We start from the raw sequence: 16,391 nt of genomic DNA on the forward strand, positions 1-16,391 counted from the left end.
ATCTGACTTCTCTAAAAGTTTCTCATTATGTCATGAGTCTCCAGACCTGGGTTAAGAGATATGATTAACACAGTATTGAGATGGATAATCTGGATTAGGAAGAGAGAGGTAGCTGTATTTTACTCAAGGCTCCAAATAATAAAGTCAAGTAGTCATCAGAAAGGAACTTCAGAAGATTTCTAAAACATCTGTAAGATAGGAAGTAATTTAGAAAGAAAATCAAGAGCGTTGATAATCTGACCCTTGTGCAAAATTTATACATAATAAAAGAAAACTGAGACAAAATATGCTGGTCAATCTAAAATGTACAGATTAGCAGTTTATACAGATAATCCACACTGTGTATTTGGTGCAATGGCTTATGAGTATGTGGTTGAGGATATTGTGTCTGAGAAGCAAACTAGAAAGAAGAAGTAAAAATACAGATGAACTTCAGTAAGAGGCCGGGGGAGGTGTATCAAGTCTGGAAATGTAGTTTGGAGAATCTTTTAAAGTCTTTAGATTTAAGGAACTCTAAAAAAATTAAAAAGAGAGGAAAAGAACTAAACATAGTGACTAAAAATGAGCGTGGTTGCAGGAGCAGAAGCGACACTGGTCATTGTTAGCAGTTGCTGAGAAGTGAAACAGAACAGGACATTAAAAATAATGTTGATGACTGGCAAAAAGTTCTTATTGGAACTGTAGAATTGAAAATCAGACTGAAACGTAACAGAAGAGAATAAATGAGGAGAAGATGAATCTGTGGATAACATTAAGTATATCAGAATCCAGTGGAATGGGAGAAACATGACAGGTAGAAAAACTATAGAATTGAACAAAAATTACACTTTTACATAATTAAAGGAGACTTAAATTTTACTTAAAGAGAAAAGTGATCAACAGGAAAGGAGAACTTGAAACCTGTAGAAGTTTGCTTGTAGAAAATGAGTCTTTCACTCATCCTAAAGTCATTTGACCATCATAAATATAATGGGACTGCATGGGAATTCTCCAGAGACTATGTCGGTAGGATGTAATTTAACAAAACTTGAAATATATTGAACCATTGGTGGAAATGTCTCTAGGGTATCTACAACTAAATTCTTTTCTAAAACTTCTTTTTTAAAAATTCATTAGCACTTGGTATTTTATGTATGAAAACCTCTTTTAAACAAATTTTGGCAGTTTAAATTCCAGAAAAAATAATAATGGACATGTCAAATCAACTTAAGTTGTTTCAAGAAAAGTCTTGTTTTTGAAATAAACATCAGGTTTATAAATGACATTTTACAAACCTGTCTGTTTATTACTAATGAACTGTCAAATTATTTTTAAGATGAGTAAGTTTCTAGATTTTCAAAAACAATTTTCTTTTAAATATGTTTTTCAAAGCCAGAGGATGAAAAGGAAGAATTAAGAAAGTATATGGAGTTAAAGCAATCTTTGGAATATAATTTGGATCAAGAAATGAAGAAAAACAGTGAATTGGAAAAAGAGATTATTGGGTACGGTTTTTAATATTTCATACCATTTCAACCATAAATTGGCTTAATTATAATATAGCTTTATTAAAACATAAATACAAATTTACTTTGTCTGTATTATTATTATTAAAAAATCCTAAATTCAGAAACTTATAACACAATCAAATTTTTTTAATGCATTAAATATTAAGTGACAGAGCCTTTTGCTTGAAATGTCAACTACATTCTTCATTCTCTACATTGAATTTTTACTTCTGCAAGCTCAGTTCCCTCTGGTAGCCTCGTGTGTCTTAATTGCCATCTCATTTTAGCATTCATGTCCCTAGATAGCTAAGATATCCATGTTGTTGCATAACATTAATAATTACCTTGACTTGGCTTATGCTTTCTTTGTAGCTTTGTTAGTTATTGAATGTATCATTATACAGAAGTTTCCGCGTGACTTTCATTTGTTAGCTAGCAAGAGCTCTACATCTCTTTATAAATCAGTTTGGGGGAGACATTACCTGTCACTGCTGTTTGCTTTCCTATAAAGTTCTGCCTCTTTTTCCTCAACTCAGACTTGAAAGATTTTTCTTTCCTCTTTGTCTTTCTATTGAATTTTTTCTTCATATAGATTGATGTCAATAATTTTTACCAAAATGTATTCTTGTGTCTTTTCAAAACATCATGTGTAAACATAATTTCTTCTTCTTGGATATGACTTCTGAGTTACAGCTAATTTTTAATACTGGGTTAAGCTTTATATTGACATACTAAATATGACTATGAATTGTTTTTAAGTCATATTGTTACCACATTAACTTTTTATCTACCATAAATGTCATAAAATGCTTCCCTATGTGATTTACTAAGACTAATTTAGATAGTATGCTTTCTAACTGTGGTAAATTGGGACAAATGAGAGAGGATCACAATTGATGGACTTGTTTACTTTATATATATGGAAAAAATGTTAAGTTTTTACTTTTTAGAAGTTGATTTATCATTCTGTATATTCCTGCAGATTTAAGAAACTCCTAAAAATGTCAAGAAGGAAGTTAAATGACTATGAAAGTGGAGAACTTAGTTTCCATGGAGATTTGACAGCCAATCCAACTGAAATGGATAGTCAGATTAATATACTAAAAAAGAAGGTAATGTGTAATTAGTGTTGATATCCCCAAAACACTGAGTTTGGGGGAATATACATCACTCAATTCTTGGAGCAGTGAATTAAAGATTTTTCCTGTTAGTTTCATAGACTTGATACTGCTGAAAATAAGTTTTTTCTTACGTTATTTCTTTACAAAAAAAGGCCTACTGTAGACTTTCTTAAGTCTCCAGCCTTTGGCTGGTATCTGAACTCAGGCAGAACACGTTACAGGACCCCAAAGCAGTAGTAGCCAGTCAGTTTTTGGTTTCTTGGGTTTTTTTTTTTTTTTTTGTATCGTGCTTATTGAGATATAGTGAATATACCATGCAGACCAATCCCTCAGTGTATGATTCAGTGACTTGGTATATTCAACGAGTTGTATAGTCATCAATACAATTAATTTTTAGAACATTTCATCCCCCTAAAAAAAGAAATCTCCAACTCATTAGCCATCCATCATCCTGAGCCAGATTCCTCATCTCTCTCCTCAGCCCATGGATCTCCTACTTTGTCCTTTCTCTCTAGATTTGCTCACTTAGGGCATCTCCTGTCAATGGACCCACACAGTGTGTTCTATGTATGATTTCAGCTGTTTTTTAAGATTCCACATGTAAGGAAGATCTTATAGTCATGGGAGAAATGTCAGAAATGTGTAAGAACTGCCACATCCACCACCGTGTCTTACCAAATAATTATTGTATCTAAAGGAAACTAGCTCTTCTCAGCTAATTTTCATTGAAATTATTTAGCATGGTCCCCTATTTTGTGCAAAGTGACAAAGGAATAAAATGTGTAGAATCTTATTTTCAAAGTCTTATTTCAGGGTGCATTTATTGGCTTAGGCCTAAAGAACTCAACAGAATGTCCCTAAAAATTCTTTTTAAATTATGGGATGTTAAAGTAGGCTAAGGGACAAGAGACTGTCTACTAAGAGGTGATTTAATATTACTTTATGAAAGATAAAGCAATCATAGAAAAGAGTAGAAAATAGAGTGCAAATGTCATGACAAAAATAATGACAGTAAGTATATTTTTGTCACTTGTAGTGGTTTAACTTTGTTCTTGATTTTCTGAGTTACCCCTGGAATTACTCTAAGGCCACTGTAATCTAGATAACATTCTATTGCAACTGAATGTACTTCAAAACATGATAGTGGCTTTGAATCAAACTATTTCAGTCTTCTTCCTTCACTACCAAAGTTTTTATTTTATTCATACAGATTGATGATCTCACTGCAAAGCTAGAAACTGCATCTTCAAACTATCTACATGTGGATGCAAAAAACCAAGTTCTTCAACAGGAGTTATCAACTATGAAAGCAATGCAAAAGAAATGTGAAAAACTAGAGAGGAATAAGAAGAAGTTGGAACAGGAATTAGTGAACCTCAAAAGTCATATGGAAATGAATATGGTAGAACACTATCAAGTGGAACAATATAAACGAGAGATTGAAGAAAGAGCAAGGCAGGATGTAGTAGAAAAATTAAAAGAAGTTAATTTATTTATACAGGTAATTGTTGATCTGTGACAGGCTTTGTTTCACTGCATGTTATGTTTTGGATATACACACTGTATGTTCTTCCTATACTCCTGTTACGACCATTACAGTTATTTGTTTTACAGATTTCTAGAAGGAAGGCAGCTTTTGTTTCTCCCTTTAGGTATTTCTTTTTCCATTGCTATCACTAAATTGATCTCAGGATTATCCTCATAAGAGAATCATTTTATTATTAATACCAGTAGGTATAAAACAAGTATCTAAGGAAGAAAAGAAAAAATATATACCAAGTTATATTATTCAGTTAAAAAATTTATTCTTTTTAAAGATCTATTTATTTATGCTTACCAAAAGTAGGGATTAGGCCAGAGGTGCGGAGGTGAGAGATTTCACCAGAGACAGAATGGAGAGCAGAAAGGCAGATCTACTGAAATATACTGCTGAGGGAAGCAGGAGCAGGTCAGGAGAGGTCTGCTGTGCCATGTGGGTCACCTCCCTGGCCGGGATTGGAACTCGTGCTGAAGTGGCTGCGGAGAGTTCATAGTGCTGTGCTTTAACTGTTGCACCATCAGAGAGGGCCCTCAGTTAAAAAAAATTTTAATTGATGTATTAGTCTTTGAGTTATCTGTTATGTGAGTATTAATATAAGAATGATTTAACTTTTTTATAATTCATATTTAACTCAGTTAACACTCAGTGATATATATTTTAAACTTCAGCTTTTTATTTATATGTGAAATCAGTCTCTTAAATCATTGACTCAAAACTTAAAGAAGCAAATATAATTATTCAGGCTATCATTATTTTTAAAATACATTCTTTTGATTTGTTTTAGGCACAAGCAGCATCTCATGAAAACTTAGAACAGTTAAGAGAGAATCATAATGCTTCAATAAGAAATCAAATGGACCTCAGAATTAAAGATCTGGAATCTGAACTTTCCAAAATGAAAATCTCTCAAGAAGATTCTAGTAAAATAGAATTGGAAAAATATAAGCAACTCTACCTAGAAGAATTAAAAGTCAGAAAATCATTAGCAACTAAACTAAACAAGTAAGTCGAAACATAAAATAGTGGAAAATAATTAGCTCTTCGATTTGCCTCATAGCCTAATTTTATGGTTCATGAGATTTTATGGTTCATGAGAGTGACTGCTACACAGTTAACCTGATCTGTTAGTTCTTGAGCCAGATATTTTTGAAACTTCATAATTTAGAGGATGATATTGTAAAATTGCTTATGAGAATTTCCCTAAAGAGGAATATTAATGTTTATTGTGTAGAAGAGTAGACAAACCAGATGGCCAAGTCATAAGAGCATTTGGCACTTGGTAAATTAACTTTCTTACTGTGATCTTTGTTATTATCACTAGAAAGTGTCTTAAGACAAACTATCCTTTTTAATTTTTCTGCTTTACATAAAGGCATACATGTAAAATAGAGGAAAGTTATCTTGGGGGTGAAGGGTAGTATATAATCACAAAGCCACGATCAGTTGGGGATTCATATAACAATGAACTATAGAGAGGGTAGATTTCTCCATCTATGCCTAGCTGGTAACCATGTTATGAGCCAGTAGCCTCTGGAGCTGTTTAGTTCTTTTTGACCATCCACCAGCCTGTCTACTTCTCCCCTAGAGACTGTGTTCTAAATTATTCCTCAGTGCCATATGCTTAATTTCTCTGTGGGAATGAATGAAATGAACAAGAATGGTGAAAGCAAATGCTTGCAAATATTATTGTCAGATGGTTTGTTTTTTTCATTGCAAACTGATTTACTAAGTATGTCTAATGGCATCCTCAAGGAGTTTTCTGGCAGACAGCAAGTGCCATCTCCATCACTCACAGCCTTCCCTACTTTGAGCTAGGAATCCTCCTAGAAACATATGTACAGTTTTAAAGCTGTGACTGTAAACAACAGGTACCCTCCAACACATGTTCAGGGTTAAAATACTGTTGAATGGGAAATTCCATTTATTTTTATGGAAACTTCTTTCTTAAAAACACAAGTCAGTCAGGAATCAGAGAACAGTGAGATATTAAGTAATTTTCTTTTGCAATCTTCACAGGACTAATGAGAGATTAGCAGAGATCAGTACTAAACTTTTTGTGGAGAAACAGCAGAACAAATCTTTACTCAGCTCTCTTACTGTGAGGCCAGTCCTGGATCCACATTATCCTGGGGATCTGAATAATAGTTTAGTGTTCAATAAACATCTTAGTCCAAGAGAAAACTTAGTGATTTCTCTTTCTACCTCAAATCAACGGCCTTCAAGTAACAGCATGGAGACTTTCTTGACCAAGGTTAGTCGTTTTATCATTTTATCGCTGGGTTTCAGAATTCTAATACAATATTCATTTTTTAATTTGGTGAAATTCTGAATATTGTATTTTATTTATATGCAGTAAGTAAAAAGTCAATTGTGCTAAAAAGGAGACAAATTTTGCAATTTAAGTCACATTTTCAAGAGCTATCCATCATTAATCTTATTCAATAAATGTAATTTAGTTGATAAGTTTTAATTTTCTTGAAAAGCTGTATTTAACTATATTTTAGAAGTTAAATATTTATGCCTAAAAACCAGAGGTATACTTTGAAACGTTGTCTTGCTTTCAAATTGATTTCAGTTTCACCGTGCTTCAAAACAATTTTTCTTTTGCCTTGCCATACCCCATCCAGCCCCCCCAACAAATGTTGATGCTTATTATTTAAAGGAATCCAAGATTAATCCCTTTCATGAATTAAATAAAACTGCAAACTAATTGCAAAAAAAAAAATAGCTTGTTTTTGAGTTAAAATTTTTGTCATTATCTTATGTGAGAGTGCATCCTTAATTGCTACTATGGCATTTTTATTTCATTTGATATAAAATGTCTTTCTGAGCAATTATAGAACATTTTCCTAACAGTTGAATTGAGCATATGTTTAAAATGAAGTTCACATATGTTTCATTATCTGGCAATTCTCTGAATGATGACTAAGATGACAATGACAGACCATCTTTAAATAATAACTAGTTTTCATTGTTTTTAAAATATCCATTTCAATCAGTGCATATGAGCTTATGGTTTGTATGGTGTTTTCCTGATCTTCTTAATGCAGATAATTCCTGACCTTCTTAGTGCAGATAAACTTATCCATAGTATAGGGCCTTGTTTAATGAGTTTTCAACCATATTTACTTGTTTATTTTTGGCTTTATGTCATAATGAATCATAGAATGGCAGAGTTAAGGCTCTTAAATAGCTCTTATTCAAACAGGGTATGAGTAAGTTAAAGTTGTGAAATTGAACTATTGGATAAAGAAATAAAATAAATGTCAAATACTTCTGCAAACTATTAAATCTGATACAAAATTAAAATGTCTTCATTATATAAATCCTTTACCTCCTTAGCTAGGTTAATTCCTAAGTATTTAATTTTGTTGATGATTTTAAATAATATCACATTGGTGATTCCTGAATTCAAGCCATGTAGGGATAGATTTTAGGTTTCACGTAGTGTTTGTTAATGGTAAAATTCTTTTTAAAAAGGCTTCTGCCATTTGATATCAAATTCTTAATCTGATAAATTCTATCTAGTGATGAATATTGAAAAACATGTCCAGCCAAAAAATTTGTTGACACAAAATTTATAAAAGCACTGGATATCATTTTATCAGTATTATCACAGAGTTTATTATGTTCGGGGTCACCATTGTAGACCCTGTCTTGGATAATTATGAGTCTGTACTTATATAGGAAAGATTTGAGTAAGCAACTCATATAGGAAAGATTTAAATAAGAACACTCTAAGGAGTGTTCTTATTCATTTGTAATGTAGTTCATTTGTAATATAGTTCAATACATCCCCTTATATTTCATAACTACATAGCTAAATAGGATTATAATTAGTCATTGTGTCAAAAACTAACCCTAATTTCTAAAGAGGAGACAAAGTGAAAATTAAGAGTTATGTATCATTTTCCTTTTTTCTAATTCTGGGACATCATGAATGTAAAGCTAAGTTTGAAAGCTTATGCAAGCCTATATTTTTCCCTGTTTCAAGCAGATTTTCTTAAATCTTTGCACTCATAAGCATAAAGAAGTGTTTCAGTCTAATCTAGAGAACCAAATAGTTTTTTTTTTTTTGCCAGAACTTTCACATGACATGACAATACTGCTTTATTTATATATTTAAGACTGTGTTGAAAATTAAAAACAGAACAGGCCTTAAGATTTTAATATTTTCAATGTGTAGAATAGAAAGTTGATTTTAAGAAAAAGTCCATTAAGGTAAAAAAAAAAAGTCAATTTTTTTTCAAAAGGCAGTTTTTCAAAGAATTGCAAAACAATGCTTTCGTTATAAAATCTGACTTAAATTGCTTAAAATTCTTTCTACCATTGAAGAATGTGAAATGGTATATATCCAGTGGGCCACTATTAAGTGTACATTCTACCAGATCACTCTAAATAGCAATGTGTAATTATGTTGTCTGTTTTCCAGAATAATTAAAATTAGTTGGAATTTATTTTATTTGTGTTTATTTTTCTACTTAAGCAATCCCCAAGTTTAGTCTCTAAAGGTATTATTAAAGGCCACACTTCATAAGTTATATATCATTCCTACAATAATGTCTCTTGATACTTAATTATTATAAATATTTGGATTTATTTCAGATGCAGCAGGAGTTGGAAAAAAATATAACTAGAGAACTAGAAGAAGGTATGTACCCCAAATTTATGAGTTAACTTTAGATATTGACATTGTTCTAAGTGGCATCACTTTTCAGTGTTTGGATAGTGGCTAAGTATTGTTTCTTTTCCACATGGAATAAAAATGTGAAAGTATAAACATTCATAATAGGGGATATACTCAATCCTCACTTATTCATCATGTTCTATACCTTTTAAAAATCTGAAAATAACAGTTTCGAATATCTGTCGTCTTCCTTCACTTTGCCATCCCTTAAAAAGTCAATCTGCACACAAACTCTTCTCTGGAAGCATGAACTTCATCAGCTTCCCTGATCTCACCAGAGGGTAGTGATAGAAGGCTAAAATCTGTCACTTGACAAGTGACACTTAAATCTCCAGTCACTGATGCTGTCATCGTTTTACAGTTGACCTTTAGGAAAATGTTCAAAATCCTCAGTATAGAATAAAATCCTACCGGCATCACTTTGGTGCTTGCCAAATTATATAGCCTTATCTTTGTGACTCCTACTCTTCCCCTTTATATTAACATCTGACCAAACTAGGCCACTTATAAAGCCACAGGTAGTGGCTCTTTCCCTATGCTTCTGTCCTTCAGGTATCAGCTGAGGTATCACCTCCATCCCAGAATATTGGCGTAGAACTGTATGCCACACACTGCTGTGTGTCCCAGTGGAGCCCTGTTTTCCACCCACCTTGGTGCATGTGGCTCATGGGCTTGCCTCTTTGTTTTGCTAACTTATAATGAATGTCTGTTTACAGTGTATGGGTGGGCTGTGCCCTGCAGGTACTTCATTGTAACTACAGGGCATTTTAGCTAAAGAATATAATTCTTTGGTTTGTTTTTTTCCCTAGCTGCTGCTGAATTTGAATCTGTATCCTACAGAGCTTCTCCTCTAGGCTCTACTGATGAGTCAAATTTAAATCAAGATCTACTTTTGAAAACGTCGCAAGAATATGTACAGATTTTGAAGAAAAATTATATGATCTGAATACTAAATAATAAAATATTTTCCCCTGGGCTGTTTATATAACACTCTAATTGTTTTTCATATTGTTAGTAAAGGAATTATAAAAATTTTTGTGTCATGTGTATATTATTTCTATTTCTGTGCCTATACATACATAAATATGCACGTATAATGTATATTGTATATAAATAATATATTACATGATATATTTAATACATAATATAATAACAATGTATATTATCATACTATATTATATATATTTTAGTGATTAATTATGTCAGGTCACATAAGCTGAGTAAACAGTTGTGAAATGCAGATGACGGCAGACCCCCGAGAATGTCCAAGTGTTCTACATAACCCACTTCCTTACCATGTGAGGAGGCAAGAGAAGAGGCAGGCCTACCCCTTGTCACCCTGGAAATTTGTAGATTTCATATAAAAAAGAGTAAAAATAGTTCATTGACAATGAGCATCATGCTTTAATCTATGCCCTATGATAAACCCAAATAATTTCACTATCTTCACAAAACAAGGTATTTCAGGCCCTGGAACTGCCTACAGTGGGTAGGGTCTTCGAGACTTCCACCTTCCCCTCAAGGTACTGTCTGTCCCACCTGTTGCTGTTATTTGGCAAGCTCATCCTTAGAAAGTAAGCCACTTTTCCATTCCTGGTATTATGTTTTAATTTGCTACAAGGTTTGGAGTGTGAGATTAGACCTGTTTCTAGGTTCAGCAGCATAGAAGCATAGAAGATATGCTCCTGATTGATTCCTTTTTTTTTTTTTTTTTGGAATTGACAACTCTCTTAAAATATCAAGAATCCATAATCTGCCTACATTTTACATTCATATTAAGGATGCCATCAGTCATTTCTTGGCATTATCCTCCAGTCTAGTCTATAAAATATGGGGATTGGTATGACATTTGGATCATGCTTTTTCTTGATCAATATGATCAATTGATCATATTTCTGTAATCTAAGTTTCTTGTAAGAACAACTTTCCTATAACCCTATGCTTTCTGGAAGTCAGGCTACACTTTCAAAGACTTAAAAATCAAGTCACTGCTTTTTTCAGTCTTTGGACCATCTCTCAAAGCCATTTGTTGATTACCATGTTAATTTCTAGAAAATGTTTTAGAATCTTTCCATGAATTCATTACCATAGAATCACAATCTGCCTGATTTAAAAAATCAAATATAATCATAAAAATGTTATTTCAGGAAATTGGCACATCCTGGTTGAAATAAGTCTGATTGTCAAGGAAATCTACACATAAGTATTCTAAAGAAGAAAAACAGTGTTCAGGGACATGGGGAAATTGTTTCAGGTGTGTCTGATTTAGACAACGGTTCTTTAAATTAAAAAAAAAATACAATTAAAAATATAACCACAAGATGGCACCAATTTCCTATTTTTGAAGATTACAAGGGCTAGTAGGTTTGGTTATAATCTTCCCTCAGTATGGATTCATAGACTATAAAACTAGGATCCTTACCCCTACCCAGGGCAAAAACCAAGGCTAACTGAATGTATTCACTAGTCAGAACTTCAAGACCTGGGTCTCAGTAACAGGAGCAAGTCTCCAGGGTAAGTTTCACAAAACAGACCATTTCCCTTTTCTCTGTTTTCTTGCCAAAACTGCAGAATTACAGAGACAGCTAAAGGTACAATACTCAATAGTAAAGGTTTGTGGGCAGATTTACATTATAAACCATGTCCATTACATCTTCTTAGGGAAATAACAGGACTATGATACCATGGTGTCAGGCTAATGTTGCTGACCCCATGAGAAACTCTACTACTTAATAAATGTGGAGAAAATGTGTAGCTTATTAACTATGGGTGAGGACTAGATATAAGTGTGGCTCTTCAACTGAGGAGGAAAGTCTCACAAAGGTGCTTGACCCACTGTTTTTCCTGCATTCTGCTGCTGTGAGCCCTTTATTTCCATGGGTAAACTTTAGGATGGGGGGTGGGGGGGGTGAAAGGGGTGAAGGTTAACTTCCAGACCAAAGTCTCTCCTTTCTGTGGTTCTGCCTTCCTCCATCCCTCTTTCTCTTTACCAAGAGATTTGATTGGCTCTCCCTTAATTCACTATGTATAACTGTGGCTTCGAAGCCTGAAATGGGGTCATTCAACGGAAATCTCTGTACACAACTCTGTGCTCAACAATCCTCATGTATGGTCACATCATTGTGCTGATATGCTAACCCTCTCTGTAGCACCTTTATTCTGGACTCTCATTACCTTGCATCTCACCAGGTGTTGTGCGTGTCCCTGGGGAGCACCTGGGAGCCGGCTCTGAAGACAGAGAGGTGTGTCTGCGCCAGGAAGTGTTTAGTGCCAGGTGTCGAGCTCAACAGCATCTTGAGGAGTTTACATACAAACACCATATAGCTCCAGATTTCCAAATCTTCTTTTAAGCTCAAACCAGGTGTAATGCTATAATGACTCTACTTTTCTTGGGGAAAACAGACTCCACGAGTAGCTTTTCTCCCCACTACATAAACTGGGTTTTAACTTTGAGGGAATCCTGTCTGGGTTATTATAGGCCCAAGGCCATTTTCCACCCGACTTTTGGACAGCAGACCCAGGACATAACTCTGACAGCAGAGCTGTGGGAAGACGCACGGTTAACCTGATTACCAGGTAAGAAGCCTGACCTTCAGGCATAATTTCTACTTTGCTGATCTTCCTGTGGGGCTTAAAGAAATGAGAGTACCGCATTGGTGGTGTGGCAAGGAGGGGAATATCTGCAAAGTTAGCATTTATGTTAGAAATCTAAGTGGCCATTTCAAATAATTCGAAAATAGGACTGACTTACAAAAACTGGTATGAACATCAGAGAAAGGAAATGGTCAGTAAGGAACAGGGGTATGCAATCTAGCGAAAAAAATTATCCTGACATGAAATTTCAGCTGAAAACTGGTCAAATTAATGGCACCGGCCCCTCGGCCTGGGGCTCCCCACACACGTGTTCTGCAACCAGCAGATGGGCTTTCCTCTGACGTCACGAGCGCGCGCCCCGGCTCCGCCCCTCCCCCCCCCAGGGTTGCAGGTCACGTGGTCTCTGCTTCCATTTGTCCCGCAAGCTGCTGGCCCACAGGCCCCCCTGGGCTGCCGCCTCACAGTCAGGTTTCAGCTGAGGACAGTGGGTGAGAGAATCCCGACTAGACTCCTAAGGCTCAGCGCTTGGCGCCTCCGACTGTCTCAAGGGAGAAGGCTGAAGATGTAAGGAGTGGGGGTGACAGAGCGGCGCTTAGGAAGGCCCCGGCGGCTCGCCTGCTGGGCAGGGAAGGAGGTAGCAGAACATGCCAAGGAAGGTGAGAGGTGCCCTCGGGAAAGGGCCGGACCACTCCCCGCCGGAGACCAGCTCCGGGGACAGGGTTGAGCTAGGACGCCGCAAAGGCCGTGAAGCAAAGGCATGACACAAAATAGAGTTGCAGAGTGAGGCCCGGAGACGCAAGGCTTCTTTTCCCGAGCTCGAGCCCTGAGTGTCCGGTGCAACACATTTTGATTGAGACAAACTGTCCCCCTCCCCTCAGATTAGGTGCAAGCTGCTGATTTACTTTTTGGTATCCAGCAGTAATTAGGCGCACGTTCAGCCAGGGTCTGCGTCGTCAGGTTGTGTTCCTACGCCTGATTCTTCTTTAAACTCAGCTCTGCTGTCCGGACAGGCCAGTCTTCCAGCCACCGCCTGGAGCCTTCCCTTGCTGCAGCAGCACTTTAAGCCTTAGGGGTCTCCAACAAGCCCCCTCCTTGCCTTCAGTGTCAGCGTTTACTTTCCTCTGTTTTTACAACCAACTGTGTGCTAAATGGTTGTCTAAAGCTAGACAGTTTTTAATTTTAAATGCAGTGTTTCACAAACAGGTCTGTGCAGTCTCCAGTTCTAAAAGGTCAAGTCCCATTATCTTGGAGGTCAGCCTCCTACCGCAGAACCTTTGACGTCACCCGGTTCCTCATTTCTTCTTCTTCAGTTACCTCAGTAATTTATGTTCAAAAAGCTATATCCAATGACATTTACAAACCCCTAAGATATCCCATGTATAGCTTAAAGTAACTCTCACCTTAGGAGATTCTTACACAAAGCATGTCACACACACAGAGTCCACCAAGGTCCATACTTCCTAATTGTGAATAAGCATAGGATGGTCCTTACCTGTGGGTTTCGCCATTCCGTCTTTGGGTCAGGTAGTCTGAGATAGTTAGGAAATAAAACAGGATTACTGTAACAATAGATAAAATAATTTCTTCTCTCATCCATTGACATTGTCTCTGCCACAGGGCAGTAGTCTGTGCAGGCACATGGCTGGAGATGGCCAAGAGAAGAGCGATAGGAAGGGAGGAAGGCCCCGAGGGGTATCTTAGGGAGGCTGATCACCTCTGTTCTTTTTAAATGACACATGCAAGAGTTATTGTCTCTTTTCTTCTGAACAGATAAATTATCTAGGTATCTCAAAACTTTGTTAAGAATATGTATGAGACAACCTAGTAGTGCAATGAATTAAGTCTCAGCACTATGAAGCTGTCCACAGCCACTGCAGCATGAGTTCCATCCCCAGCCAAGGAACTGACCCACATGGTGCAGCAGACCTCTCCTGTGTCACCTGCTGCTCCCCTCAGCAGTGTATTTCAGTAGGTCTGCCTGTTCTGCTCCCTACTCTGTCACTGGTGCTTCGAATCCTCTTACCCTCCATACCTCTGGCCTACACTCTCATCTCTTTATGCATAAATAATTCTTTTTAAAATGTATGTATACAGCAACTTCCTAGCAGAGCTAAATCCAGAATCAACACAGTAATCTACAGGTCAATGTATCTTAAATTTCTCTTAGAGCTTACGCATTCACCCCTTTGCCATTATCAGTGACCTGAAAATTCTTCCTATGGTCCCCTGGGAGTGACTTAGCCAGATTAAGGCTAATAGCCATTGTTGATTAAAACTTTCAATGGAAACAGGAAAAAAAACTTTCAGTGGTGACAAAGTGAAGAAAACATATGAGACATGTAAGGTTTTAACCTAGAAAAACAACCTGCTGAAAAGCCTTTGATCTTAAAATGCTCTTACAAGAGTGACTCAATTTGGAGAAGAATTTATTTGAAGAAAATACTTTTTCTTAGGGAACAAAACATTCCTCAACATTCCTGAAGTTAACTTGAAGCCATACATGGCCATCCCATGTCATCTAGTAAATAAGAAAGGGCTGTTGGACAACGACTTGTCTTATACAAATATTTTAGTGGGGATGAAATAATCCATCATTTGGTTGGGAAAATCTGTAAAAGCTGTTGAGCAGGGTGTTGAAGTTACAGATCATACTTATTCTTTACTTACTGGCAAAGATGGCACAGTTCACTCACTTTCATTCATTTTATTACTAATAAATTCTTGGGGAGAGGCCTCAGAAAGTATTTCCTTTAAAAAAACCAAAAAAAGTATTCAAATAAACTATTATTTTAAAAGTTATTTTCTGTTCCAGAAGTGATATGACCTTCATTTTAGCAGCACAAATAGTGTAGGAAACAAAGGGTATTTCTTGTTCAGCAATTTGAAAAATTCATAATACTTTGTGTCCTCTTTGACTCTGAAGCCTGCTAGCTTAGGGGCTCACTCACACAGCATTTCCATTAGAGTTGATGGAAGATGCAGGTGTGCTTTTCAAAGGGAACATTATCTGGTGGCCTGTTACTTCAATAACATTTTGAAAGACTGTGTTAAGAGATACAATTAATACGGGGAGCAGATAGAAAACGAGGGTCAAAGCCCAGGTCTGTTTGTGTATGTTATTTGTATGTTGTCATCAGTTGCCTATTTCAGAGAAATAAAATGTCTTAAGAAATAATTCAGTAAAAGAGAAAAATAGAAAACATTGAAGTATTAGTAAATTTGGGGATTTAGTTTGCAATCTCTTTCCCTCTCCATCTCTCTTGATCCTATGAGAGAGAGAATGAATGTCACCTGTACTGGTAACATCTCTTTAAAAATTGTACATGCTCACTAAGACTGTCTTGCATTCCTCCAAATATCTGTTTCTTCAATACATGACATAAAAAATCTCTACGGCTTCATCATGATCTGTAGTTGATTCTGGCTCAAGGTTTAGTTGGCTTTAAGATTTTATTGATGAATTGTGCACTTTTCCTATTAACTTTTCTTTTATGAATTCTATAGCAGTTTAACACCTGGAATACAGGGGGGTGTTTTGTTTTGTTTTGAGAAAGAAAAGATGCAAATTTATTTAATTTCTTCCATTCAGGGTCTTTTAAAATCCTGATCTTGATGATTTTACTCATTGTATTGATGATAGTTATTTGGATGATTAGATAAACTTTTGAGTGGATGAGAATCGTTTTGTTGGAACAACACTGCAACAGAGGAGAGAAAAAGTGGCATCATCTGGGTCCCTGTAAGAAAAACCCTGGGCAGCTGATACAGCTGCACAAAACATAGCCCGTCACCTGCTTTCATGCCAAGTACACTCACACGCTTGCTTACTGTCTTTGCTACCCTGATGCTGTTTTGTGTGCCTTACAGTAAGTCAACCTCCATGTGTTTGCTTTGTTGTGTCCGATAAATGATTCTCCATAAATACTTTGGGGACTGATGCCGAGTTTGAGGGAAAATTTCCC

The 16,391-nt window shown here is 36.0% G+C and overlaps 1 protein-coding gene across 2 annotated transcripts in view; it reads left to right on the forward strand.

Annotated features, from left to right (window-relative positions):
• The window catches only part of ANKRD26 (ankyrin repeat domain 26), a 53,673-nt gene extending 43,858 nt beyond the window's left edge, over positions 1 to 9,815 (forward strand). For both annotated transcript variants that reach the window (XM_012732768.1, XM_012732769.1), the window contains 7 exons: positions 1,372 to 1,484; positions 2,470 to 2,599; positions 3,819 to 4,109; positions 4,933 to 5,150; positions 6,165 to 6,399; positions 8,754 to 8,799; positions 9,645 to 9,815. In XM_012732768.1, the coding sequence (XP_012588222.1) occupies positions 1,372 to 1,484; positions 2,470 to 2,599; positions 3,819 to 4,109; positions 4,933 to 5,150; positions 6,165 to 6,399; positions 8,754 to 8,799; positions 9,645 to 9,781 (1,170 nt within the window). In that variant the 3' untranslated portion in view covers positions 9,782 to 9,815. The remainder of the gene's footprint in view (positions 1 to 1,371; positions 1,485 to 2,469; positions 2,600 to 3,818; positions 4,110 to 4,932; positions 5,151 to 6,164; positions 6,400 to 8,753; positions 8,800 to 9,644) is intronic.
• Positions 9,816 to 16,391: the final 6,576 nt, after the last annotated feature.

The sequence above is a fragment of the Condylura cristata genome, unplaced genomic scaffold (genome assembly GCF_000260355.1).
Source record: "Condylura cristata isolate star-nosed mole 26May11 unplaced genomic scaffold, ConCri1.0 scaffold00035, whole genome shotgun sequence".
NCBI classification, from domain to species: Eukaryota; Metazoa; Chordata; class Mammalia; order Eulipotyphla; family Talpidae; genus Condylura; species Condylura cristata.